General features: G+C 43.1%; 1 protein-coding gene across 1 annotated transcript in view; it reads left to right on the top strand.

Moving 5' to 3' along the window:
- trpm2 (transient receptor potential cation channel, subfamily M, member 2) overlaps window positions 1-27,500 on the top strand; it is a gene marked incomplete at both ends in the record, with an annotated part of 61,121 nt that overhangs the window by 22,271 nt on the left and 11,350 nt on the right. The window contains 19 exon segments of the mRNA XM_083642237.1: window positions 911-1,023; window positions 3,119-3,217; window positions 4,054-4,267; window positions 4,640-4,758; window positions 4,899-5,031; window positions 9,010-9,181; window positions 9,390-9,570; window positions 9,661-9,842; window positions 12,096-12,228; window positions 13,457-13,544; window positions 13,819-13,910; window positions 14,018-14,138; window positions 14,250-14,314; window positions 14,657-14,686; window positions 14,789-14,875; window positions 17,188-17,266; window positions 17,371-17,472; window positions 17,890-18,006; window positions 19,339-19,422. Coding sequence (XP_083498363.1) covers window positions 911-1,023; window positions 3,119-3,217; window positions 4,054-4,267; window positions 4,640-4,758; window positions 4,899-5,031; window positions 9,010-9,181; window positions 9,390-9,570; window positions 9,661-9,842; window positions 12,096-12,228; window positions 13,457-13,544; window positions 13,819-13,910; window positions 14,018-14,138; window positions 14,250-14,314; window positions 14,657-14,686; window positions 14,789-14,875; window positions 17,188-17,266; window positions 17,371-17,472; window positions 17,890-18,006; window positions 19,339-19,422 — 2,211 coding nt within the window.

Here is a 27,500-nt window from a genome sequence, read left to right as displayed (position 1 = left end):
GTTCCTCTCACAGGCTCTTTATATGACCCAGTCTGAACTGTTCCTCTGACAGGCTCTTTATATGACCCAGTCTGAACTGTCCCTCTCATAGGCTCTTTATATGACCCAGTCTGAACTGTCCCTCTCACAGGCTCTTTATATGACCCAGTCTGAACTGTTCCTCTGACAGGCTCTTTATATGACCCAGTCTGAACTGTCCCTCTCATAGGCTCTTTATATGACCCAGTCTGAACTGTTCCTCTCATAGGCTCTTTATATGACCCAGTCTGAACTGTTCCTCTGACAGGCTCTTTATATGACCCAGTCTGAACTGTCCCTCTCATAGGCTCTTTATATGACCCAGTCTGAACTGTTCCTCTCATAGGCTCTTTATATGACCCAGTCTGAACTGTCCCTCTCACAGACTCTTTATATGACCCAGTCTGAACTGTCCCTCTCACAGGCTCTTTATATGACCCAGTCTGAACTGTCCCTCTCATAGGCTCTTTATATGACCCAGTCTGAACTGTTCCTCTCATAGGCTCTTTATATGACCCAGTCTGAACTGTTCCTCTCACAGGCTCTTTATATGACCCAGTCTGAACTGTCCCTCTCACAGGCTCTTTATATGACCCAGTCTGAACTGTCCCTCTCACAGGCTCTTTATATGACCCAGTCTGAACTGTCCCTCTCACAGGCTCTTTATATGACCCAGTCTGAACTGTCCCTCTCACAGGCTCTTTATATGACCCAGTCTGAACTGTCCCTCTCATAGGTTCTTTATATGACCCAGTCTGAACTGTCCCTCTCACAGGCTCTTTATATGACCCAGTCTGAACTGTCCCTCTCACAGGCTCTTTATATGACCCAGTCTGAACTGTCCCTCTCATAGGTTCTTTATATGACCCAGTCTGAACTGTCCCTCTCACAGGCTCTTTTGACCCAGATCTGGTGTGGTGAGCTGGCAGTGGACACCCCAGTGTGGAGAGTGCTGACCTGCATGCTCTTCTTCCCCCTCATCTACACTGGCTTTCTGGCTTTCAGGTGAGTCCTACTTCCACAGGCCCTTTGTGTGAAAAAGAACATGTTTTCCCCCAACTTGCCTGCATAAAAAAGGGGGTTAAAAGGTTAACAGTGCATATCATAATCTCTCTGATAGGAATACTGTATATTAACCACATGATTAAGGACTGAATCATAATTACAAAGGCAGCTTAACAGGGGAGTCATATTGAAATGCCAACTAGCAGTATGTATCAGCTTTAAAAGAGGTCTCACCTTTATGTTAGTTTTCAAAGCAACTAACCCCCTCTGCCGTGAGAATGTCTTTTTAATGAGGTTTTTAGGTGCACACATTTATTTGTAGTCACCACCTGGTGGCAGCAAAACCCCTGATATAGGACAGAATGGTCTTCTTTGCTTGCCATAAAAATGGGTTCTTCATGATTTATTCTGTATTCTATGAAAGTTGGATGTGATTTGTATTCAGAATTGACTCTAACATGTAGATTTGTTTTTGAGCTTTTGATGATTTCAGATCGGCACAAACACATACCTGCCAACATCACGCTGTGAAAAAGATGTGATGTGATCCATTGTCCTGTCCATTTATGCTAGTGGAAAGTGCTTGTGCTTCCCTATTGAAAAATGCTAGTTATCTGTAATTGGGAGACTTGTGGGGACCCATAGAACCCATTTTCATTCAGATATCTTCAGGTGAGAACCGGGAGGTCCCTCAATATTTTTCCCCCCCTCACCCAAATTCGTCCTAATTTAGGAGCGCTATTTAGCCCCCTCTCCCGACAATCTAGCATGACATGGTTGGCCTTAGGTCAGGGGATGCAACCTTTTTGATATAAAGTGCCACTTTCAATTGTGCTTGTCACTCAGTGTGCCTGAGGGTTTTTAGCTGGAGGACCTGACATTTTCATCTCTGCTGCTTTGGAATGTATAGAATGCAAGGAGGCTAACCAATCAGAGACAGAGTAGCATGGGTCACTACCGTAATATCCTACATAACAGGCCACACAACTGCAAATGGCTGTGACATAGCTCATTTGGCACTGGGCATTTCAACATTTCTACTGTGTGCTGCTGTGCTGTTAACCCTTCAAATGCCAGAGGCGGCACCCGTGTCTGAGGTTGCTGACGCCTGTCATCTAGTTTCACATGATGATACCAGACACTGGCATTAACACTAAGCCTGCTGCTACGGCCATTTGATTTGTGTCAATATGAAATCAGGAGATCATCAAGAGACGGTAATCGGGAGCAAGGCCGGATTAACCATAGGGCAACCGGGGCAGGTGCCCCGGGGCCCTCGGGGTGAAGGGGCCCTCCAAAATAAAAAAAAAATTATTTTTATTTTTTTATTTTTTTTGGATCGGGCTCATGTTGGGCTCCACAGAACTATGACACAAATCTAAGACCAATCAGGACAAAATAAAATGTGTTTCCAAGAAGATTAAGTCTGATGATTTAGTTTCATTGGATGCCTGTGGGCAAGTGGTGACCAGGGGCGTGGGAAGTGGGGGTGCTTGTGGTGCTGCGGCACCCTCTGCTGTTTTGTATTGGAAATGTAATGTCAATTATTTTTTCATCATTGTAAAGCCACAGCACAGTGAAGAGGATATTAATGTGAAGATTAGCCTCTTCCTTTTGCTCTCAGAGTGCATCAGATTCATGCATTTTACTTTAAAATGTACAAAATGTCTTTGTCAAGGGGGGGCACAGCCCCCCCTAGAATCCCCCCAGTCAGACTAATATCTTTATCCTGCTGGTGCTACCTCTTTGCAAAGCCTAGAATCGCCTATGAGTGAGTGAGAAACTAAATCTCAGAAACGGAATAATAACATAACAGTATAATACTAATGTTAATTTAAAATGAGATATTCCTCTAAATATGGCGAAAAAACATCCAAACATCCGGACGATGGGTAGGGGGGCCCCTGGGAGCTTCAGTGCCCCGGGGCCCCTGGGGGTGTTAATCTGGCTCTGATCGGGAGCACAGCGGGACAAAGGGTTAAAAATAGGGAGACTCCCACAAAAATGGGGAGTGTTGGCAGGTATGCAAACCCAATGATATTATGGTGTGGTATATTTGAAATGTCTTTATCAATAAATCAAAAATGCTCCATAGACGTGATGAGGTCATCCAGAGAGAAGCTGAGAAGAGCGAGGAGATGATCACCATGGAGACGGTAACGGGAGGTTCAGTTCGGAGAAAGTCTGATGTCCAGTAAGTGGACAGTCGCCGTTTCCACTGCATGCCATGCATGCAGGAGAAGCAGTGGCGGACTGCATAATCGGGCACGTCGGGCAAATGCCCGGTGGCCTGGCCTGGCCTGGCCTGGCAATTTTTTTTTTTTTTTTTTTTTTTTTTTGCAGGCCAGGGCAGGCCACTCACTGAACAGCAGGCCAGGCGCCGCCTACTGGTTTACTAGTGGTTTTATTACTTTATTCAGGTTTAAAGTGGGTGCATCTCATTGTAAAATTGGACTTGGCCCAAATTGGGCTTCAAACGGCCCAAATTGGGCTTCAAACGGCCCAAATCGGGCTTCAAACGGCCCAAATCGGGCTTTAAACGACCCAAATCTGGCTTCAAACGGCCCAAATGGGGCTTCAAATGGCCCAAATTGAGCTTCAAACGCCCCAAATTTTTCGGCGGCACGCGCGTCGGCCCGTGTCGGCCTGGCCTGCTTGGTATCTAATGCCCGGCCTGAATTATGATCCCAGTCCGCCCCTGGGGAGAAGTGATGACACTGCACCCTGGAATGTTTACCTGAGCCATTCACTGATTGCGTTGACACCAAATGGTCCCTACTGACGACTAGCGTAAGTGATCATTGCATGACTACAAGTGAAGAGAAAAGTGTGGGACACCTTGAAATGTCAATCTGGAGAAAGCAAAGAACAAATGCAGAAACATTTGACCCCCAAATGTCACAAATTTCAGCTATAGGAAAAAGAATCAACTAATCATTAAAATGTCAAGGTATCTCTTTAACCCCTGTCCTGTCCTCTCCTCAGCGACCCCCCTCTGAAGCCTCTCTTTAACCCCTGTCCTCTCCTCAGCGACGCCCCTCTGAAGCCTCTGGGCTGCTGGTCCAGATTGCTCAGCCTGTACGGTTCTCCTCAGGCCAAGTTCTACTCCAGCATCGTGTCCTACTTCGCCTTCCTCTTCCTGTTCGCCGTGGTGCTGATGATCGACTTCCAGACCACGCCCTCCGGAGGCGAGGTGCTGCTCTACATCTGGCTCTTCTCTCTGGTGTGTGAGGAGGTCAGACAGGTGAGGCATACGTCTTGCAGGGCGCGCGCACACACACACACACACACACACACACACACACACACACACATTTTAACATATGTGTTCTCTCATCACTCCATAATAACTTGATTTATTGACAGTGTTAAGGAGATTGGAGTTTTTAGTTGGGCATATAGAAACATTTCAGAGAGGCAGACATCATCATCAGACAGCTAGAAGGTCAGAGAGACTAATTGGCTAGAAGGTCAGAGAGGCTAATTGGCTAACCTCGGTATCTTAGTATGCCTAGATTGCTTTTTCATTTAGTAGTAAAGATGCAAGACTGCTTTCCCTCTCTTTTTACTGGGCTTCAGTCTAACCTTAAAAGTTAACCTGTATTTCCTTTATCAGCTGTTTCACGACCCCGACGGCTTTGGGTTTCGTAAGAAAGCAAGAATGTACATCAATGACATGTGGAACATTCTAGATGTGCTCTCCATCCTCCTCTTTCTCATTGGCCTCGCATTTAGGTAAGTTTCCCTAGAAAAAAACACCTCCTCCTCCCTGCCTGCCTGCTGAGCTTTGTATGAATCATCATGCTCTTCTCTCACAGGTTAAAAACGGAGCTCTTCTATCCTGGTAAAGTCCTCCTCTGCATCTTCTCTCACAGGTTAAAAACGGAGCTCTTCTATCCTGGTAAAGTCCTCCTCTGCATCGACTACATCGTCTTCTGCCTCCGGCTCATGGCCATCTTCACTATCAGCAGGACTCTGGGTCCCAAGATCATCATAGTCAGGAGAATGGTGAGAGGGTGGAGGGGAGTTACAGTATATGTATGAGCACTATATATTTATATTATTATTACATTACATTATATTACATCATTTGGCAGATGCTTTTATCCAAAGCGACTTACAATATCACATGTTGTCAACAGTAGAGAAATCAACGATGCAACACAGTCTATGACATTATTATGAGCTTTTATCTGATACCAGAAGAGGTTTTTGCCTCCCCGGGCCTTCATCTGCTCTGTGGAGACAAGATCTCTTTTGGAAAGTAGAGTACCGCAGGAGCAAATCACTGCCATGCTGGTTTGTAAGGGGGAAAGGCTATGGGGTTTTACAATGGGGATTTCACATGAAATAAGGTCTGTGGTTAACAAAAGTTTATGGGAGTGGAAATTTGTGTTCAGCAGGATCATTTTCACAAACGAGGACCACTTTTATTGTTTTTAAACGCGATTTTCAGAAAACGCTTCCAAAGTGTGATGCTTAGACACATTGTATATGGTGTGATACTTGAACACATTGTATATGGTGTGATACTTGAACACATTGTATATGGTGTGATACTTGAACACATTGTATATGGTGTGATACTTGGACACATTGTATATGGTGTGATACTTGGACACATTGTATATGGTGTGATACTTGAACACATTGTATATGGTGTGATACTTGGACACATTGTATATGGTGTGATACTTGAACACATTGTATATGGTGTGATACTTAGACACATTGTATATGGTGTGATACTTGGACACATTGTATATGGTGTGATACTTGGACACATTGTATATGGTGTGATACTTGGACACATTGTATATGGTGTGATACTTGAACACATTGTATATGGTGTGATACTTGAACACATTGTATATGGTGTGATACTTGAACACATTGTATATGGTGTGATACTTGAACACATTGTATATGGTGTGATACTTGGACACATTGTATATGGTGTGATACTTGAACACATTGTATATGGTGTGATACTTGGACACATTGTATATGGTGTGATACTTGAACACATTGTATATGGTGTGATACTTGAACACATTGTATATGGTGTGATGCTTAGACACATTGTATATGGTGTGATGCTTGAACACATTGTATATGGTGTGATACTTGGACACATTGTATATGGTGTGATACTTGAACACATTGTATATGGTGTGATACTTGAACACATTGTATATGGTGTGATGCTTAGACACATTGTATATGGTGTGATACTTAGACACATTGTATATGGTGTGATGCTTAGACACATTGTATATGGTGTGATGCTTAGACACATTGTATATGGTGTGATGCTTAGACACATTGTATATGGTGTGATGCTTAGACACATTGTATATGGTGTGATGCTTAGACACATTGTATATGGTGTGATGCTTAGACACATTGTATATGGTGTGATGCTTAGACACATTGTATATGGTGTGATACTTGGACACATTGTATATGGTGTGATACTTGGACACATTGTATATGGTGTGATGCTTAGACACATTGTATATGGTGTGATGCTTAGACACATTGTATATGGTGTGATACTTGGACACATTGTATATGGTGTGATACTTGGACACATTGTATATGGTGTGATACTTAGACACATTGTATATGGTGTGATACTTGGACACATTGTATATGGTGTGATACTTGGACACATTGTATATGGTGTGATGCTTAGACACATTGTATATGGTGTGATACTTGGACACATTGTATATGGTGTGATGCTTAGACACATTGTATATGGTGTGATGCTTAGACACATTGTATATGGTGTGATGCTTAGACACATTGTATATGGTGTGATACTTGGACACATTGTATATGGTGTGATACTTGGACACATTGTATATGGTGTGATGCTTAGACACATTGTATATGGTGTGATACTTGGACACATTGTATATGGTGTGATACTTGGACACATTGTATATGGTGTGATGCTTAGACACATTGTATATGGTGTGATACTTGAACACATTGTATATGGTGTGATGCTTAGACACATTGTATATGGTGTGATACTTGGACACATTGTATATGGTGTGATACTTGGACACATTGTACAGTATATGGTGTGATGCTTAGACACATTGTATATGGTGTGATGCTTAGACACATTGTATATGGTGTGATGCTTAGACACATTGTATATGGTGTGATGCTTAGACACATTGTATATGGTGTGATACTTGGACACATTGTATATGGTGTGATGCTTGGACACATTGTATATGGTGTGATACTTGAACACATTGTATATGGTGTGATACTTAGACACATTGTATATGGTGTGATACTTGGACACATTGTATATGGTGTGATACTTGGACACATTGTATATGGTGTGATGCTTAGACACATTGTATATGGTGTGATACTTGGACACATTGTATATGGTGTGGTACTTAGACACATTGTATATGGTGTGATACTTGGACACATTGTATATGGTGTGGTACTTAGACACATTGTATATGGTGTGATAGACACATTGTATATGGTGTGATGCTTAGACACATTGTATATGGTGTGATAGACACATTGTATATGGTGTGATGCTTAGACACATTGTATATGGTGTGATGCTTGGACACATTGTATATGGTGTGATACTTGAACACATTGTATATGGTGTGATGCTTGAACACATTGTATATGGTGTGATGCTTGAACACATTGTATATGGTGTGATACTTGAACACATTGTATATGGTGTGATGCTTAGACACATTGTATATGGTGTCATGCTTGGACACATTGTATATGGTGTGATACTTGAACACATTGTATATGGTGTGATGCTTGAACACATTGTATATGGTGTGATACTTGGACACATTGTATATGGTGTGATACTTGGACACATTGTATATGGTGTGATAGACACATTGTATATGGTGTGATACTTAGACACATTGTATATGGTGTGATACTTAGACACATTGTATATGATGTGATAGACACATTGTATATGGTGTGATACTTGGACACATTGTATATGGTGTGATAGACACATTGTATATGGTGTGATACTTGGAAACATTGTATATGGTGTGATACTTGGACACATTGTATATGGTGTGATGCTTGGACACATTGTATATGGTGTGATGCTTGGACACATTGTATATGGTGTGATACTTGAACACATTGTATATGGTGTGATACTTGGACACATTGTATATGGTGTGATGCTTGGACACATTGTATATGGTGTGATACTTGAACACATTGTATATGGTGTGATACTTGGACACATTGTATATGGTGTGATACTTAGACACATTGTATATGGTGTGATACTTGAACACATTGTATATGGTGTGATACTTAGACACATTGTATATGGTGTGATACTTGAACACATTGTATATGGTGTGATACTTGGACACATTGTATATGGTGTGATACTTGGACACATTGTATATGGTGTGATACTTGGACACATTGTATATGGTGTGATACTTGGACACATTGTATATGGTGTGATGCTTGGACACATTGTATATGGTGTGATACTTGGACACATTGTATATGGTGTGATACTTGGACACATTGTATATGGTGTGATGCTTGGACACATTGTATATGGTGTGATACTTGAACACATTGTATATGGTGTGATGCTTGGACACATTGTATATGGTGTGATACTTGGACACATTGTATATGGTGTGATACTTGGACACATTGTATATGGTGTGATACTTGGACACATTGTATATGGTGTGATACTTGGACACATTGTATATGGTGTGATAGACACATTGTATATGGTGTGATACTTAGACACATTGTATATGGTGTGATACTTGGACACATTATAGGTTGCCATGTGAATGTATAAAGAGCAAAAGTCAAAATTACCAGGAGATAGTCTCCTCGTCTAACCGCTTGCAGTATTCAGATGTGTCTGTTTTGTTCAGTGTTTCCAGCTTGTGGTTGTTGTCTCCTGCCTTCCAGATGACGGACATGTTCTTCTTCATGTTCCTGCTGAGTATCTGGGTGGTGGCCTACGGTGTGGCCAAACAAGGCATCCTCATCCACAATGAGGATCGGCTAGACTGGATTGTCCGTGGGGCTGTTTACGAGCCTTACCTCATCATATTTGGGGACGTACCCAAGAATATTGATAGTGAGTGAATCTGGACTATAATATTTCTTAGTCTTTTTATAGTTCATGAATACATATAAAAAAAAAACATTGAAAGTTACACAATGTTGTTTTGATAAGTCAAAGAAATCTGAAAGTCAGACAGTAGGCTGAAATTTCCTCACTTTATCTTAAATGTTACCATAAAAATAAAAATAAACGTGGATCTATCTGTCCTTGCTCTCTGCAGATGCTGAGTTTGACATTAATTCCTGCAGCATGAACGGGAGCGATCCTCTGAAGCCCAGGTGCCCCGTGCTAAACGAAAACCAAATGCCAGCCTTCCCCGAGTGGCTCACCATCATTATGCTTTGTGTGTACCTGCTCTTCGTCAATATCCTGCTGCTCAACCTGCTCATAGCCATCTTCAGGTGAGTGACGCAGCAGAAACCCATACAAATCTTTGAATTCTACGTCCTCCCTTCCTCTCATCCTCTGTCCCTCGTTGTGTGCCTTGGCAGCTTTACCTTCCAGGAGGTGCAGGACAACACGGACAGAATATGGAAGTTTCAAAGGTACGAGCTGATCAAGGAGTACCACAGCCGCCCCGCTGCCCCGCCGCCCTTCATCATCCTCAGCCACCTCTACCTCTTCCTGAAGCACGTGGTGCTGCGCCGGCCCCTCGTCAAGAGCAGAGAGTTCAGTAAGTACTGCTTTGTTCAAGAGCAGAGAGTTCAGTAAGTACTGCTTTGTTCAAGAGCAGAGAGCTCAGTAAGTACTGCTTTGTTCAAGAGCAGAGAGTTCAGTAAGTACTGCTTTGTTCAAGAGCAGAGAGTTCAGTAAGTACTGCTTTGTTCAAGAGCAGGGAGTTCAGTAAGTACTGCTTTGTTCAAGAGCAGAGAGTTCAGTAAGTACTGCTTTGTTCAAGAGCAGAGAGTTCAGTAAGTACTGCTTTGTTGAAGAGCAGAGAGTTCAGTAATGCTGCCTTCCAGACAACTGGGACCTTCAGATTTTCTGGCCTCCTATTAGGAAAAGTGCGCTGGAACGGCACTCAAAGTGGGAGCTCCCACTTGAAAACTGGGAGAAAAAAATCTACCCCCACTAGGCTGGGAACCAGTTGTCTGACGTCACACAACAATGGCCGCAACATGGAGTATGTAGTCCAAAGTATTAAGTGCCTTAATAAAATGTATAATAGAGTCTGTTACATTATGTGTCATTGCTGCTCCTCATTTCATTTAAATATGTAAGGATGGTGCTCTACTCGTTGTTAAGCTGTCTTGCTATTTGCCAAACAAAAAAAAGTTTGTCGCGGTCCGCCATGTTTCTTGGTTGCGTTTTGCCTTTGTGCTCTGGAATGCTTTGAAGGTGGGGGGTGGGACTTTTCCACTGGGAAACACCCACGTCCCATGTGTCTGGAAGGCAGCATAAGTACTGCTTTGTTCAAGAGCAGAGAGTTCAGTAAGTACTGCTTTGTTCAAGAGCAGAGAGTTCAGTAAGTAGTGCTTTGTTCAAGAGCAGAGAGTTCAGTAAGTACTGCTTTGTTCAAGAGCAGAGAGTTCAGTAAGTACTGCTTTGTTCAAGAGCAGAGAGTTCAGTAAGTACTGCTTTGTTCAAGAGCAGAGAGTTCAGTAAGTACTGCTTTGTTCAAGAGCAGAGAGTTCAGTAAGTACTGCTTTGTTCAAGAGCAGCGAGTTCAGTAAGTACTGCTTTGTTCAAGAGCAGAGAGTTCAGTAAGTACTGCTTTGTTCAAGAGCAGAGAGTTCAGTAAGTACTTCATTCTTCTACTCTTTCTTTCTAGGGATGCACAATATATCAGCAAATCATATCGGTATCAGCAGATGTTAGTCATTTTTTAACATATCGGCATCGGTCCGATGTTGCTATGTTAATATCGGTTATCGGTATAAGCCAAAATTTTCACATTGAGAGGAAACATTGTGATAAATCTATGATTTATGGGCTTTTCCAAATGTTTTGGAAATAAAGAAATGCATTACTTTTTCAAATCCACAGTGTTTACATGTGTTTTTCAGTATGTACAAAATGTTATTATCATAGAAATGTGTTTTTATACAGATCATCGGTCATACCAGCAGTGTTAATATCGGTTATTGGTATCGGCCAAAGTTTTCACATCGGTGCATCCCTATCTCTTTCTATGCTGAATCTAAATGTAATGGATATTTGCTGTGGATCTCATTTCTAGTTCATCTAATAGCGGGCAAATCACTTCCTGGAAAAATGTGTCTTTTTACCCAGAAGCATCTATAATGTTTTTAGACACCGCCCGCCTAGGCAATTTTATTATAGGAGGATTGCTGAAAAAGCAAAAGATACCCCCCCCCCCCCTTTAAATTTGGGATTCATATCAATCAGGAACTTTTTTTTTCATAGCAGGCTGATGCTCCCAATTTATTACTGTTTTTGCCATTTTACTTTTAAGATTTTGTCCCTTTTCTCATTTAACAAAAAAGGTACGTTTGTTTGTGTTGTGGGTGTGTGTGTGCATGTGTGTGTGTGTGTGTGTGTGTGTGTGTGTGTGTGTGTGTGTGCATGTGTTTCTGAGAGTATGTTTGTGGGATGTGGGATAAACCATGTGGCATTATAACCATATATTCTTATAACAATAAACTATAGAAAAATGTCTGTCATAAATACTTGTGTATGTTGTGTACGTACGACCGCTGTGTGTACATTTGGCTTTTGGGGTTATCTTGAATTGAACACAAATATATCAGTCATCATCAGAAATTATGCAGCAATGTGTTTTTCACAGCACCCCAAGTTTTAGAACGGAAGCCATTTGAAGACTGTACAAATGTGGGATTTTATCTTTGAAATTCTCAAATCTATGATGATGATTTATGAAACGGCTCCAAAATGTCCTCTGTGCAGGAAAAAGCCTGCTTCTGAAGTGTGTGACGATCTGTATGTTCCTCTGTGTGTTTGTCAGAGGATGAGCTTTCTCACACCGAGGAAGAAGAGCTGCTGTCCTGGGAGGCCTTGATGAAGGACAACTACCTTCTGTCCGCACGGCAGGAGCAGAGCCAGAGCACAGAGAGACGCATCCTGGACACGGCCCAAAAGTAACATCCCATAGGAATATAGCCCAGTATCACTATCACTGTTAAAGGAACAGCTCACCCTAAAATCCAAAATACATATTCCCTCTCACCTGCAGTGCTATTTATCCATCTATATCGTTTTGTGTTAGTTGCCTTGTGTTAGAGTTTCTGGCTTCTCTCCAATACAATGGAACTGGATGGCACTTGGCTTGTGGTGCTCAAAATGCCCAAAAAATACATTTGATAAACTCAACAGCAATGTCTCTTTCCAGAAATCATGACCCCGTTACTCAAGATAATCCACAGACCTTGCTATGAGCAGTTTCATGGAGGAACTATTTTCTTTTGACCAAACTACACCTGCTAGCTAGCTCCTACATGAGACTGCAAAAGTAAATAGTTTCTACATGAAACTGCTCACAACCAAGTCTGTGCATTAGCTTGAGTAACATGATTTCTGGAAAGAGACTAGGCTGTTGAGTTTTTCAAATTCATTTCTTGGGTGCTTCGAGCACTGCAAGCCGAGTGCAACTATCCCAAAATGATATTGATGGATAAATAGCACTACAGCTGAGAGGGAAAATATCTATTTTGGATTTTAGGGTGAGCTGTCCCTTTAAGCCATAGGAACAGGGGCGGACTGCATAATCGGGCACGTCGGGCAAATGCCTGGTGGCCTGGCCTGGCCTGGCCTGGCCTGGCCTGCAATTTTTTTTTTTTTTTTTTTTTTTTTTTTTTGCAGGCCAGGCCAGGCCACTCACTGAACAGCAGGCCAGGCGCCGCCTACTGGTTTACTAGTGGTTTTATTACTTTATTCAGGTTTAAAGTGGGTGCATCTCATTGTAAAATTGGACTTGGCCCAAATTGGGCTTCAAACGGCCCAAATCGGGCTTCAAACGGCCCAAATCTGGCTTTAAACGACCCAAATTGGGCTTCAAACGGCCCAAATCTGGCTTCAAACGGCCCAAATTCGGCTTCAAACGGCCCAAATTGAGCTTCAAACGGCCCAAATTTCGTCACGGCCCAAAAATCGCGTTACCTCGTATCGGCCTGGCCTGCTTGGTATCTAATGCCCGGCCTGAATTATGATCCCAGTCCGCCCCTGCATAGGAATATAGCCCAGTATCAGTATCACTGGTAAGCCAGCTATGAAGTCTATCGGTGTCACCCAAGATACATTATTATGCTAACATGAAACAGTCCTGGAGCCTTTAGTGAAATCCAGTACATGTCTTGTTTGTTTCCTCAGGGTTTCCACCATCGCGGAGCGTCTGGAGGGCGACGAGGAGACGGGCTCTGCTGCCGTGGTGAAGAGACTCGCTCGACTAGAGGAGCAGGTTGTGACCCCACTTCCTGCTTATCACAGATGTTGCACCTGTGTGTCTGTGAGGAGGAGTGAACGGTTGACATTAAGGCTGTGGATCGCGGTTTCGATGTCGAAAAACGATGATAGTTCTTTGACGCAACTGCTTGCATGTATTTCATTGTAGTTGTTGATGTGCTTTTGGAAAACGGGTCATGGTTCAACATACATGTAGTATGAGCTGTCACGTGTAGTATGAGCTGTCACATGTAGTATGAGCTTTGGCTGAATGTGTTTTGTGTCATCAGGTCGCCCAGTCAGCCAAGGCCTTGCAGTGGATTATGGACACTCTCAAATCTCAGGGTCATGCATCTAAAGAAGCACCACCGCTATTGAGTCAGTGACTGAAATTCTCTTTCATTATGATTAGTATTTTTACATCATAGTTGCACGCAGCACGACAAATGTTCTCCCTCGTCTTTATTGTCCACCTCCAGCGTCAGACAGCGATTCCCCGGAAACTTTGGAGAAAGACAAGACCAGGTTCCACGTCAACGCCCGGGAGTTTGGTTACCCGGACAGCAAGCTCACCCGCTTCGCTGTGCCAGAGGAGAAGGTGCCCTGGGAGGTAACTTCACTTTAATCACCCTATAATCCTCTTTGAGCCTCAGATCAGCATTCGCACAAATAAGGGGTTTGGGTTTATTGGGTCCAGTACGTGTTCTGTCCTCTTTTCCAGGTTAGCTTCACCTCATATATGCCTCCTTTCTATTCATCTGAAGAGAGCGGCGATCACGTGGATGGGTATGTTTCATATATAATGCCTCGTCCCTATTGAGTGTGAAATTGAATACATTTTGAGTTCAACCAATTCAGGAAGTGTCTTTTCCTCGAAATAACACCCTTTTTTTCCTCCTTAAAAAAATCATAAAGCCTATATTATACAATATAGACAATGATGTTAAAGACAACAAACAGCTTCAGGTGACATTTTGAATTGATGGAACTAAATATAATAACTGACCTGACTAATAAGTGACCCCGCCCTGGTTCCAATGTCAGTCTATATTATTAAGATAGGCTCCCAAAAGGTACCAATCCTTTGACATCATCTTCTAAAATTTCAACTTTTCTTCCCCCTCACAGATCAGAATATGAAACCTTAGATAATTACAGGTATGATACTAGATAAGGCACATCAAATAAGTCTTGCAGTAGCTTTAAAAGCATGTCTACATGTCTCATTTGTATCTGATTCCCTGTAACATATGTCATTAGAAACCCAGGAGGAAGGACAGGCATCAGGGGAAGAGGTGCGCTCAGCCGCCTGGGCCCCAATCTCAATATAGACCTTGTCCTCACACGGTAGGTATCATTATGTAACAACACTTTCACCAATACAGGATTGCACTCAGGTTTGTTGTGGAGAGTAAACGCACGTGAATGCCGTTTACGTACCTTTTTAAATCCTAAATAGCGTTTACTCACCTTTTTATGGTGGTTTATGCACTTGTTATTGTGCATTTTGTAATCGCGGACGTCTTTGGCTGTAGCAGGCTCATTTTAAAGCTAGATGAAGCTACTGGTATCATATGAAGACCTAAGGCATCAATAGAGACACTGCGTAACCCGTCATCATTCAGAAACCACGCCCAAGACGGGGGAAAACACAAGCTCCTGTCCAATCCTGGCGTTCTCCTATGTCACGTGCATGGTTGCGTGTTGCACCAAAAGATCGTATATACGGAAGATGAACACTCCAACTTACTTCTTGAAAGCTAGATCCACATTTTTCTTCTCGCCAATTCTCAATGGCTTCCTTGTTTTGCTCAGGAGTACAAAAAAACTTTAACTGGCGATTTTTTACATTTGTTTTCTGCGCAGCCCCACCACACAACAGCTTTTAGCTATGTTTAATTCAAGGAAAATGATGCTGGTGTGTGAAAATGAACGGAGCTCTTCCCCCGTGATGGGCATGGCCTATTTCATGCAATGTCTCTATTGGACCATGTCATGCTAGCTTGTCAGGAAGGGGGCTAAATAATGCTCCAAAGTCAGCCTGAATTTTGGTGAGGGGAAAACTGGCATAGAGACACTGCATGTAATAGGCCACGCCCATCACGGGGGAAAGCTCTCCATTCACTCCCATACACCAGCGTCATTCCCCTTGAATTAAACATAGCTAAAAGCTGTTGTGTGGGCTGCGCAGACAACAAATGTAAAAAATCACCAATTAAAGTGTTTTTGTACTCCCGAGCAAAACAAGGAAGCTGTTGAGAAAAAAAATGTGGATCTAGCTGTCAATGAAGTAAGTAAGGAGTGTTCATCTTCCGTATATAAGATCTTTGTGTGCAACACGCGACATAGGTTGAGGCCACGTCTCATCATAGACGCTGGTTTAGCTGGCTCAGCCTGGCTGGGGCCGTGGTCAGGGTGGGGTAAAAACCCCCGTTCTATCCATTCAGCAAAGTTAGAATTTAGCTGATAGCCCAGCCCAGGCAGACACGATCGGGGATTTAACCACCGCAGTAAACGCACATCTGAGCAGACGTCTTGTGTTCTGCTCTAGAACCCCAAAACCTGTAGTTTAGAGCCGCAGCACCGTCTTTTGGTGAGTCAGCCCATGAGATATATGGGCGGTTTTACCCCACTCGCGCGCCACCCGTTTAACATTTTGTGGGCGTTCCCACACATGCTATGTATGTATGTACACATGCTATGCATGTCTCTATAGGAGAACGCCAGGATTGGGGGGGAGTTTCAGGAAGCAGAAAGTCAGCAGACAAACGTGATCAGCTCACATCTCGTTCGCAGTTCAAATGAATGAAGTAAACGCACACAACATCTCATTATTTGACACTAGCCAATTCCTCCTAGACATCTGTAAAACTATCTATAATATCTGATGAGAGTTCCTTTGTTCGCTCGGTTAGCCACGGTTTGTTTAGCTAGAAGAATAGATGAAGAGAAGAGCGCTGCGTGGACTTAAAAATATGAGAGCCAGGTGCACGTGGATGGGTTAACTTAAAGTAATTGATAGAAAAATAAAGTTTGTCTCCCGCAAGAAAAAACCTTTTGTGGAGAGTGGAAGAGAGCAAACCTTAAAAAAATCCCACAGCAACACTGGTCTTTGTAGTAGAAAATTTTAAAAAGCCTTTATTTTAAACATGGCTATAGATTAATTAATCTATAGCCATGTTTAAAATAAAGGCTTTTTAAAATTTACAAAGACCAGTGTTGCTGTGGGATTTTTTTAAGGTTTGCTCTCTTCCACTCTCCACAAAAGGTTTTTTCTTGCGGGAGACAAACTTTATTTTTCTATCAATTTGTTTTGCTAGAAGTTGGCACGATAGTTGGTCCTTTGTGTTTTCCCTCCGTGTTGGGCGTGGTTTCTGAATGATGACTCACTCCGCAGTGTCTCTATGGTCAACCTGGAGAACCTGGTTCCTCTCTGTTAGAGGCGACGATGACGATAATAATAATAATAAAATTATATTTATAATGATTCAGTTCCATTTGTTCTAGTCTATGCTGTATCTAGTCTTGTGTGTGACTGAAGTTTATAGTTGATCTACCTTTTTGTGTCACAGCAGACATTTATAGTTTACCCACTTTCTGTTATCACTACAGCCCTGATTGCACTGCATGATCTAAGGTTTTGTAAATGCATTTTTCAGTTGGCGAGACAGTGAGCGAACTGTCTTAGAGTTTCTGGCTCAGTGGGATGAGAGCCAAGCGGCCTGGGCTTTACCTGGGGTGAGTCCAGCAGCCCCCTCCACGTCAGGTGGTTTAACCTGTAGAGATGTGCAAATGCAATCACAGATCTTTTCTAATCTTTGATTTGGAAACTTCTGCTTCAGGGGCCTGTCCAGTCTGATGAGCTGCTGCCAGTGGCTCTCAAGAGAATCATGGGCAAACAGCTGTATGGGAAGATAAACGCAAAGGTAGTGGAGGGAACCAAGGTGAGTCTCCATAGGGACAAGAGACAAGAGCACTTCAGTATTGTGTTTGGAGTCTGGGTTTACAGTCTGTTCTGAAAGTCTAAAGTTATGTCTAATAATATGGTCTCGAATACAGAAATATAGCAATTAAGTCTTAAATTCAGGCAGAAGACATGAGAATGTTTCTGGGTGCACTGTTCATCTGGTGATAAATTAACCCAGTCATGCAGACTATCCTTTGATCGATCTAGAGTTTCAAATTTGTTCAATTATGAAAATTTTGTTTTGTTTTGATTTATTTTGTTTTTACATTTTTACAACATCAAAGTCTGGACAGACATGGATGTTGACTGCTCACTTGTTGGCAGAGGCATATATCCACGGTGCGGTCATTCTAGTTTCTATGACACTTCTGATTTGGTATTGTATGTGTTTCAGGTGTTTGAGGGCTATGTGGACGACTGCAGGAACACAGATAATGCCTGGGTGGAAACCACTGTCCTGAATATTCACTTGGATAAGACAGGCCATCTTATGGTAGATATCAACCTTATGGTGAGGACATTATTATTGGTTTGCTTGTTTTTTCCTTCTAAACTAATGTATTTTATGGGGTTGTAAGTGGACCACCCAACAGATTACATTAAAGACATTACAGACATCAAATAATCAAAAGGGCAAATAAATAACCCAAAACATTATATGAATATCATACAGCTGTCCATGTTCCAGACAGCTGTCCATATTCCAGATCTTGATGGGTGTTGATTATAATATCAGGGAGTCTTCAGCAGGTGAATCCCACATGTCCTGAAAGTTATAGCTCTTCCTTCAATAGCTTGTGTTTGATTTATTCTACATAGGGAGCCTGACAGATCCATTACCTGATGTTTTTTATTGCCCAGTATGTGGTCTCAGTATGTGGTCTCAGTATGTGGTCTCAGTATGTGGTCTCAGTATGTGGTCTCAGTATGTGGTCTCAGTATGTGGTCTAACTAATGCCGGGCTCAGACTACACAATATTTTTTGTCTTTCACGATGTCATTATGTCAGAATGACAAATTGATAACACTTTCTACACTGATCTGGATCCTCTGTATTTTAGAGATATTGCATGATGAAATGCAGGTGATGTGTATATACCGTATTCACCTTATGTTGCAACACAGGTGTCAGCCAGTTACTTCCTATTGTGTTTACACTTCCTGTGACAGTACAGTACTCGTGAGCAGGTACAACAGACGGTGTTTTCTTTTTTTCCTGATTTTTTTATCCCATTTTAATCCCCCATTAGTGCTAATTTTAATTTATTTATCGTGGTTGCTGCTCCACCCTCTGCCGATCTGGGGAGAGCCGAAACTGGCTCCATGCTTCCTCCGAGACATGGGCAGTTAGCCAGCCGCTTCTTTTCACCTGACAGGGGAAGCTTCACCGGTAGGACATAGCACGTGGGAGGTTCACGCTATTCCAACCAGTTCCCCTCCCTCCGAACAGGCGCCCCTAACGACCAGAGGAGGAACCACATTAGCGACCAGGATATTGCATGTTTTGGTGAAGGGGGTTCCTATATGAAGGAAACCCCCAGGGGGCACGGGGAGAACATGCAAACTCCACACAGAAAGGCCCTTTTGACGACCCTACCCGGGCGGCGGGCACTCGAGGACATGCGGACGGGCACGCACTCCTTCAGCGCTCACAGCGTCCCAGGTGGGAATCGAACCCAGGACCTTCTAGCTGTGAGGCGGCAGCGCTTACCACTGCGCCACCGTGCCCCCCAACAGACGGTGTTTTGAACAGGAAGTCATAACACAACTGGGTCGAGTGGGCGGGGCTACATAAGGTGAATACAGGACATGTTTTTCATTTCTTTTCCATCTGTCCGCTCAGGTGGCCGACAGCCATGGCTCTGCTGAGGTGGTGCAGTGGCAGGAGGTGAGCGGCCGGACCAACGGCTCGAACCAACGAGACACGGTGCGACGGGTCGCCGAGCTGCACAACAGGAAGTTCTGATGTGGGGACGTCTGTAGTTTCACATGCTCCGCCTCCTACAGTAGATCCACCCTCACGTCTCTGACCTCTTTCAAATGCGGCCTTTTGTTGGGGGCTGATGTAGATTCATTCTGTTGCACTGAAAAGCACCCGAGGAAAATACCGAGAATAAACACAAAAGCCATAATATATGCTGCTGCTAAATAATTTTTCCACGTGTTGCACTTTAGTCATCTGATGTTCAATATACAGTATGAGAAATATAAGCATTCATATTTGTACATGACCCTGTATGATTCTCATCCAATTGTAGACAAAGAGGGGAATCTATGATTGCCGTCTGCCAAAAGCCTCAATTGTTGCCTCAAACGTTGAATATGGATATGTAACCTGCTTTGTGTTGACAGTAGAGGCCTACTGGCAGCAACCCATGTTAAGGGCTTGCCCAGGGGTGGAGTGGGATTTGATCCACCGACTTCCCACTTCCAAAGCGCACGCGCCAACCACTATGCCAAGAGAGCTAAGCTTGTCAGAGCTGGTAAACGGGCCTTTCTACTGAGGAGTGTGAGTTTAACCAACCTACTCACTAGCTACCACTTCGGGGACTCACAGTCATTCGGTTACATATGGACGGAGCTTTCTGTCCGTACTCTGCGTTTCGTTTCGTACGAAAATGAAGCATACGGTAAATGAGCCTTTAGGCAGTGAGATCTGTCAATAACAGATCAAGAGTAGAATGAGAAAGGACAGGGGATGATGCACTACGAAAGTGACACACTCCAGCTTTAAAGAAAAACACATGGGTTCACTTCACTCACAATTATGATGCCATCCAGTAAAACATGCATCTAAAGTGGGAGTTTTTGTTTTTGTTATGTTCTTTGATCTTTCTATTTGAGTTTACTTTTTAAGTCTCTTTTATCTTGTGGATCTCTTGCTGTACTTTCCCTCCCCCCTTTACTGTATTTATTTTACTCTGTAAAGTACTTGAATTGTGTATGAAATATGCAAATAAAGCTGCCTTGCCTTACACTGTGAGTAAAGGCCCAGTTTCCTGATATGAGACAAAGTATCGATGTATGTTGGTGTTTTTTTCTTCATTTTTCATTTCATTTTTCATGCTTTATATAATCAAATCAAGCACCCTTGGCCTTAATAATAAATAAATGCATAGTACCCAACTGAACTGTACTGTCTTGATTTTTTATGTCAAAACCTTATTCTGTTACATTATTCGACATACGCCTTTCTGAATGCGTTACTATTAATCAGACAGTAAGTTAGTAAGACAGTAAACTGAGCACAGGCATATTTAGTCGTTAGCTGTTGCACTATTGGACAGTTCTCCACCTGCCAAGCTTGCAGGGTTGTATTAGTTTGGGAGCAGAGTTCAGAGCAGCTCATTGGCCCAGGGGGAGATGGCTTTCATGCCTCCTGCTTTCTTTGCCTTCAAAATAACCGGCCTTCACAAGTTTGAATTTCTAAATCGTGTGAGTGTGTCCGAGTTATGACTTTTAAGCTTAAACTGCGAACCTTATGCTTACCAATTAGTTTACTCTGCTGAAGAAACACTGATTAGTTCACTGTGCAAACAAATCATGAAAACCTGGCTCACTCATTGGTCAAATATACCTATAGCTATATTTCCATATCATTTGGCTTCCATAGCACAATATAATAATCATGATCATTGTTTGCAGGTGTTCTTCTGTACAGATGTTCACAGGAGTCACTCACATGGGGCTTTTAGGGAAGTTAATGTTTAGCCTTCGTACAAGATACAAGATACTTTATTAATGCCACACAACAAAGTTGGTGGTAATTAAATTGTTTGGTACAGCATGGGAGGTCAGCTTCAGTGCAAGAAGTAAACAAACAGACACAACAGCATAAACATTACAGCACGCACAGAGAAACATACAGCAGCAGAGAAAATAAAAGTCCAGATTGGGGAGGGGAGGGGGGGGTGTCATTCATATTCAACCTCAATGCCTCATTTAACAAAGGCACCACACTCTCTGTACTGATGTTTAATGTATGCTTGTTGACTTGTATGCTCAGAGATGGGTGAAAATACAGCATAAAGTATTTTGATACAAATTACAAATACTACTTGCTCAAAAAATGTATCACAATACAAATACAAAATACTGGTCTGAAAAATGTATTTGAGATACAAATACGTATTTTGTATTTTGAAAATACACATACATAATACACATTTTGAAAATACATAAACTGATAAAGAGCTGCAACAATTAGTCAATCCATCAATTAATTGCCAAATATTACATTAATTGCCTATTTTGATCATCTATTCATCATTTTGAGACATTTCTGTAAGGAAAATGTCCTAATTCTCTGATTCCAGCTTCTCAAATGTGACATTTTCTGGTTTCCTTAGATGGTAAATCATCTCTTAGTCCTCTGTGACAGTATTCTCCTTTGTGTACCCTCCAACACATTACAGTTCTTTCATTTCAGTTTTAGCTGTTTTTCAGCACATCTAATTTCTCCCTCACTTCAGCTGTTAATCACCTTCTGTGAGGGCTTTTGACTTACAGGCAGCACTTCTACATGTTAACCTCAAGTTTTGGAACTTTGACCATGTTAGCCCTAGATATCTGACATCATAACAGTATCCCTGGAGATGATGTGCCATGGCTGCAGTTATGGAAATCGCCGGCTCCACGGGCTCCCAAAATCATGACTGACAGACAGACAGACACGGCCCACCCACCTTGGTGCCATCGTGCAAATGTGCGCCCTCGGCTCATACTACATCAGAGTTGCTCGAGTGACATCACTGATGACATCACAACTGCCTGAGTGACATCACAGTTGGGCGATCAGTTGCTCGGGTGACATCACTGATGACATCTCAATTGGCCGAGTGACATCACGGATGACATCACTGATGATATCACTGATGACATCACAATCATGACACACACACACACACACACACACACTGCCACCCACTTTGCCAATTTTAATTAAGAAAATAATTAGTTGTGTCTTTCTAATATGATACACTGGTTTGAATATGCAGTAAATCGTTTAATTTGCCAGTGCATGCAATATCTAATCATCAATTTATATTAGTAATTTATCTCTGGGGGAATTTCCACCAATACAAGGCTTCATACTAGACGAAGAAGTGATGTGAAGTCTGACTCAAGACCCACCCTACTCTGCCTCTGATTTGTCATTGAATTTGTTCTGAGGGTATAGTAAGCCAATCAGAGGTAGAGTAGAAGTGACATGTCACTTTTTTTCTCTCCACAGTTTAAACCTGTGTCAATGGTAAGAATGTGTCAATTTGAGAATAAAATGACATAAAATTAAAGAAAAAAGTATTTTATGTATTTAAAATACACAAAATACAAGGTCTGAAAATATCTTGAACAAATCTTATTTTTCTCGGTCCAGCCAAATACAAATTACAAAATACACAAATGTATTTGAAATACGTATTTGAAATACATGTATTTCAAATACTGCCCATCTGCTTTGGAATGAATCAATAAAAAAATAAAAAAAATAATAAATAAAAAAAGACGGGGATGTACCGTTTCACATTCAGCAGACAGGTGACAAACAATTAATCCGTGAAAAGTAATAAATATAAATTTAATTGCCGAAAAAAGAAAAAAGAAATAACAAAGGCACCTGCCTACTTTTCCTCCTCCACATTTCCCTGACAGGTACATCTTGATTAAAATGCCATGGGTGTATGCTACATGCTACATGCTACATGGCATAGCGCCCCACTTTTGCTCTTACACCCTTCCTGAAATGATCAATACTGTGGCCTTTAATTCTCCATTTCTCGCCTTATGGGCGTGCTCTGTACTTAGGGGGCGTGCTCTGTACTTAGGGGGCGTGTTCTGTACTGGCTCCGGCCGGAGCTGTTCTCGGTCCCCACAGAGAGTCCGGAAGTGACGCTGTCGATTAAACCATTGTGGATTAGTCAGTAAATAGACGGAGCTCCGAGCGAGAGCAGTCGGACATCTCCCGCAGAGCGAGCTGAACGGTATAATCCTTTATTCTTTTTATGACCATTTGTCTAAGATGCAGTGAGACGAAAAGCTTCACATTTATTTCTCTCGTTTTGACGGCGAGCAGCGATTTGGTTTGACTCTGTGGGATGAAGCCGTTGATAGTATAATAGATGTGCTGAGGGAGCTAATGGGATAGATAGGGTTAGGTTAACCCGATGCCATTTATGACACTGTTATTATTACTGTTCATACATTCTCAGTCTGAAAACAACGCTTATTTCAAGTAGGAGAGAAAGACATGTGTTGTGTTGTGTTGTGTTGTGTTGTGTTGTGTTGTGTTGTGTTGTGCTGTGTTGTGTTGTGTTGTGTTGTGTTGTGTTGTGTTGTGTTGTGTTGTGTTGTGTTGTGTTGTGTTGTGTTGTGTAGGCTGTCTATTAGGTTGCTCAAATTACAATGGAAGAGCTTTGAAATTGGGTTATTTTTCCACATCATTATATAACTGGTACAAGGCTGTAGCATACATATATATTATATATATATATATATATATATATATATATATTACATACAGCGTGATTTTATATCTACAAAAGTCACTGTGTTGAGTTGGAGGAAATTATATGCTAACGTTACTTGGCTGTTGCAAGAGTCAAGGCTAAATTGGTGGGTTAAGACAATTTTTGTTTTTCAACTGTCAGATCAAGAATGCTGTCAGATGTTATTCAGGAATATACTTTTGTTTATGTAAGTATTTTGACTATGTGCCTATAAAGGGAATAGCCCAGTGGTTCTCAAATGGGGGTCCGGGGGACCCCCAGGGGTCCTTGAGGGGGTTCCAGGCCAGCCAGCCAGCCAAAAGGGGGGTCATTTATTTGAGCTATAATTCCATTCACAAGTAACACAATGACTATTTTGGTCATGGGTTTTATACCCTTTCTGTAATAAAACATCTAAAAGCATCAATCTTATTATCATATGGGGGACCGTGGGACAAAATCCTATCAAATGGGGGTCCGTGGTCTAATTTTTGTCAGCTTAGGGGTCCTTCATGTGAACACATTTGAGAACCACTGGCCTAAAGGTACCTGAGCTCAGATTGATTTGGTGGTGCTGTCAACCTGCCACTGGCTGTTGTGCTGAAGAGTCTTGAGAGCTGTGTTTGATTTGGTGCCACTCAGTGCATAATGTTTGCATTGCAGTATTATCCAGGACAGTATGTTGTCTAGTAGCCTGGATCAGGATCAGAGCGCCGGTCGAGACCTGATTCCTGTCTGTCTGTCTGTCTGTCAGTGGCAGGACTGGATTGGCATCATAGCCACCGTACAGTCAGCCATCTGACACAATTCAGAGGCCATCCTCTAGATTTGAATGAGCGCCTTTCACAAAGACTTGGTGTCACAACAGTGTGTAGTCCCCCTGTCCTCCCCCCCCCCTGGCTTGACAGCAGGGCCGTGGGATGCGTTTGCGTGTGTGATGACGCCTGGATGCTGTGCTGCTGTCAGCACAACAGCATTATCCACTCCATTGTGCTGAGTAGGACATTTTCCACTAAGTGTTTGTTCATGTCACTAATGCCCCGCTGCTCCTGTAACTGCTGCTCGTCTGCTATCAGCTGAGTGCTGGAAGGTGCAGTTACAGGTCACGCACAGCACAGCAGCAATCAGCCAAATGTAATGTAGGCCCCACAGAGACGGTGTCGCACGCACGCACCTCTCAGGTACTCTGTGTGTGTTCTTAACTATAGCACAGAGACACTCAACACCAGCTCTACAGCAGCACATGTCAGCAACTAGACCTGTTTGGCCTTTTTAAAGTCGAGCTGAACCCAAGAATGACTTTGCTTTTCTTTTAGTTCAAATACCTGGGTGTGCAGTGCACCTATTTAATAATGTATGCAAACAAAAAAATCTCCAAAAATCAAATTTCTTTAGTTTTTCACACTTTTTCACATCAAAAGTTCATTTTTCAAGATTTGATTGATAACAGAAATCTACAGTTTGCTCACGTCACCTAATGCTATCAAATTTCTACCCCATTTCAACCAATCATATCACGACATGGCAGCTGTCAATCAAATCTTCATTTCAGGATAATTTTCTCCTCCAAATGAAGTAGAAAATGGCACCTAGTGCCTGTCATCTGGCAGAATTCCTATCCCATAAACTAACTACTAACTTGGCCAATTGCATGAAACATGAACAAAAAACAAAAACAATAATCTCTAAGAATGCAAAGAAATGTAACTGGCTCGTTAAAACGCGCATTCCAGGGATATCGTATTTACAGAAATAGCGTAAAAGACGCGTGGTTGAGGGCGTGGTTGTCAGGGGTCGCCTGTCGGAGATTCCAGGCGGGCGGGCAGCACCCATGCATCGGATTGTCCGCTCCCTCCGCATGAAGCAGCTGGCTGCCTGGTACTCCGCGGATCCCACTCGCGTAGCACGACAACACGCTGAATCCCACTCGATTTGGGGGTGGAACACGCCATGATTGACCAATGCCAAAGCCAGTCGACAGAATTGTCAAATCAAATCATCGACATGATACTATGACCCGCCTCTCAACTTGTCATCTCAGACAAATTATGTTTTCAGTCTGAAACGGACTCAGACGCACGTGACGTGACGTGACGTGACGTGACGTGACGTGACGTGACGTGACGTGACGTGACGTGACGTGACGTGACGTGACGTGACGTGACCAACGGGTTCAGTTCCACCTTAAGGCTAATAGCCCAGAAACAAGAGGCGCAAATATTATGCGTGCCCAATACAAATTTGAAAGAAAAGCTATTATTGTCACTCGTCGTTTATATATTTCTGTATCAGAACAACTTGTATCTACAGCAGCCAGAAGAATGCTTATTGATTTAGAATCTCACCTCTGCCACTAACGATGAATCACCCGCATTAGTTAAGAGATGTGCGGAGCGTTAAATGACCAAGCTGCTGACTCTTCATTGAGGCAGAAATTATTCATCAGAGAAAAAGCAACGTTGTTTAATTTCTTAAACGACAAAGAGAGAGGAAGCGCTGGAATTTGCTGGTAGATAATATATGTCACGATTATTGATTTGTTTGGTTCAACGCTTTCAGGGCTTTGTCCTGAAGAAACGGGTCGCCCCAAGTGATGCTGTTGTTGGCATGGCAACATGTGTGTCCAGTTGTCAAGGGAACCTGCACATCTGAGCTGTCATCATGGAGTCCAGAGTGGAGCAGAGGGGGAAGGGGAGGGTCTGGATTTATTGACGTGTGTAGCAGCAGCAGCTGTAGCAGCAGCAGCAGCAGCAGCAGCAGCAGCAGCAGCAGCAGCAGCAGCAGCATGTAGCAGTAGCAGCAGCAGCAGCAGCAGCAGCAGCAGCAGCAGCAGCAGCAGCAGCAGCAGCAGCTGTAGCAGCAGCAGCAGCAGCAGCAGCTGTAGCAGCAGCAGCAGCAGCAGCAGCAGCAGCAGCAGCAGCAGCAGCAGCAGCAGCAGCATGTAGCAGTAGCAGCAGCAGCAGCAGCAGCAGCAGCAGCAGTAGCAGCAGCAGCAGCAGCTGTAGCAGCAGCAGCAGCAGCAGCAGCAGCTGTAGCAGCAGCAGCAGCAGCAGCAGCAGCAGCAGCAGCAGCAGCAGCAGCAGTAGCAGCAGCAGCAGCAGCAGCAGCAGCATGTAGCAGTAGCAGCAGCAGCAGCAGCAGCAGCAGCAGCAGTAGCAGCAGCAGCAGCAGCAGCAGCAGCAGCAGCAGCTGTAGCAGCAGCAGCAGCAGCAGCAGCAGCAGTAGCAGCAGCAGCAGCTGTAGCAGCAGCAGCAGCAGCAGCAGCAGCAGCTGTAGCAGCAGCAGCAGCAGCAGCAGCAGCAGCAGCAGCTGTAGCAGCAGCAGCAGCAGCAGCAGCAGCAGCAGCAGCAGCAGCAGCAGCAGCTGTAGCAGCAGCAGCAGCAGCAGCTGTAGCAGCAGCAGCAGCAGCAGCAGTAGCAGCAGCAGCAGCAGCAGCAGCAGTAGCAGCAGCAGCTACCGCAGCAGCAGCAGCAGCAGCAGCAGCAGCAGCAGCAGCAGCAGCTGTAGCAGCAGCAGCAGC

Source organism: Poromitra crassiceps, assembly GCF_964638095.1.
Source record: "Poromitra crassiceps genome assembly, chromosome: 8".
NCBI classification, from domain to species: domain Eukaryota; kingdom Metazoa; phylum Chordata; class Actinopteri; order Beryciformes; family Melamphaidae; genus Poromitra; species Poromitra crassiceps.
Note: the sequence above shows the minus strand (reverse complement) of the source record. Positions and strands in the feature narration are given on the sequence as shown.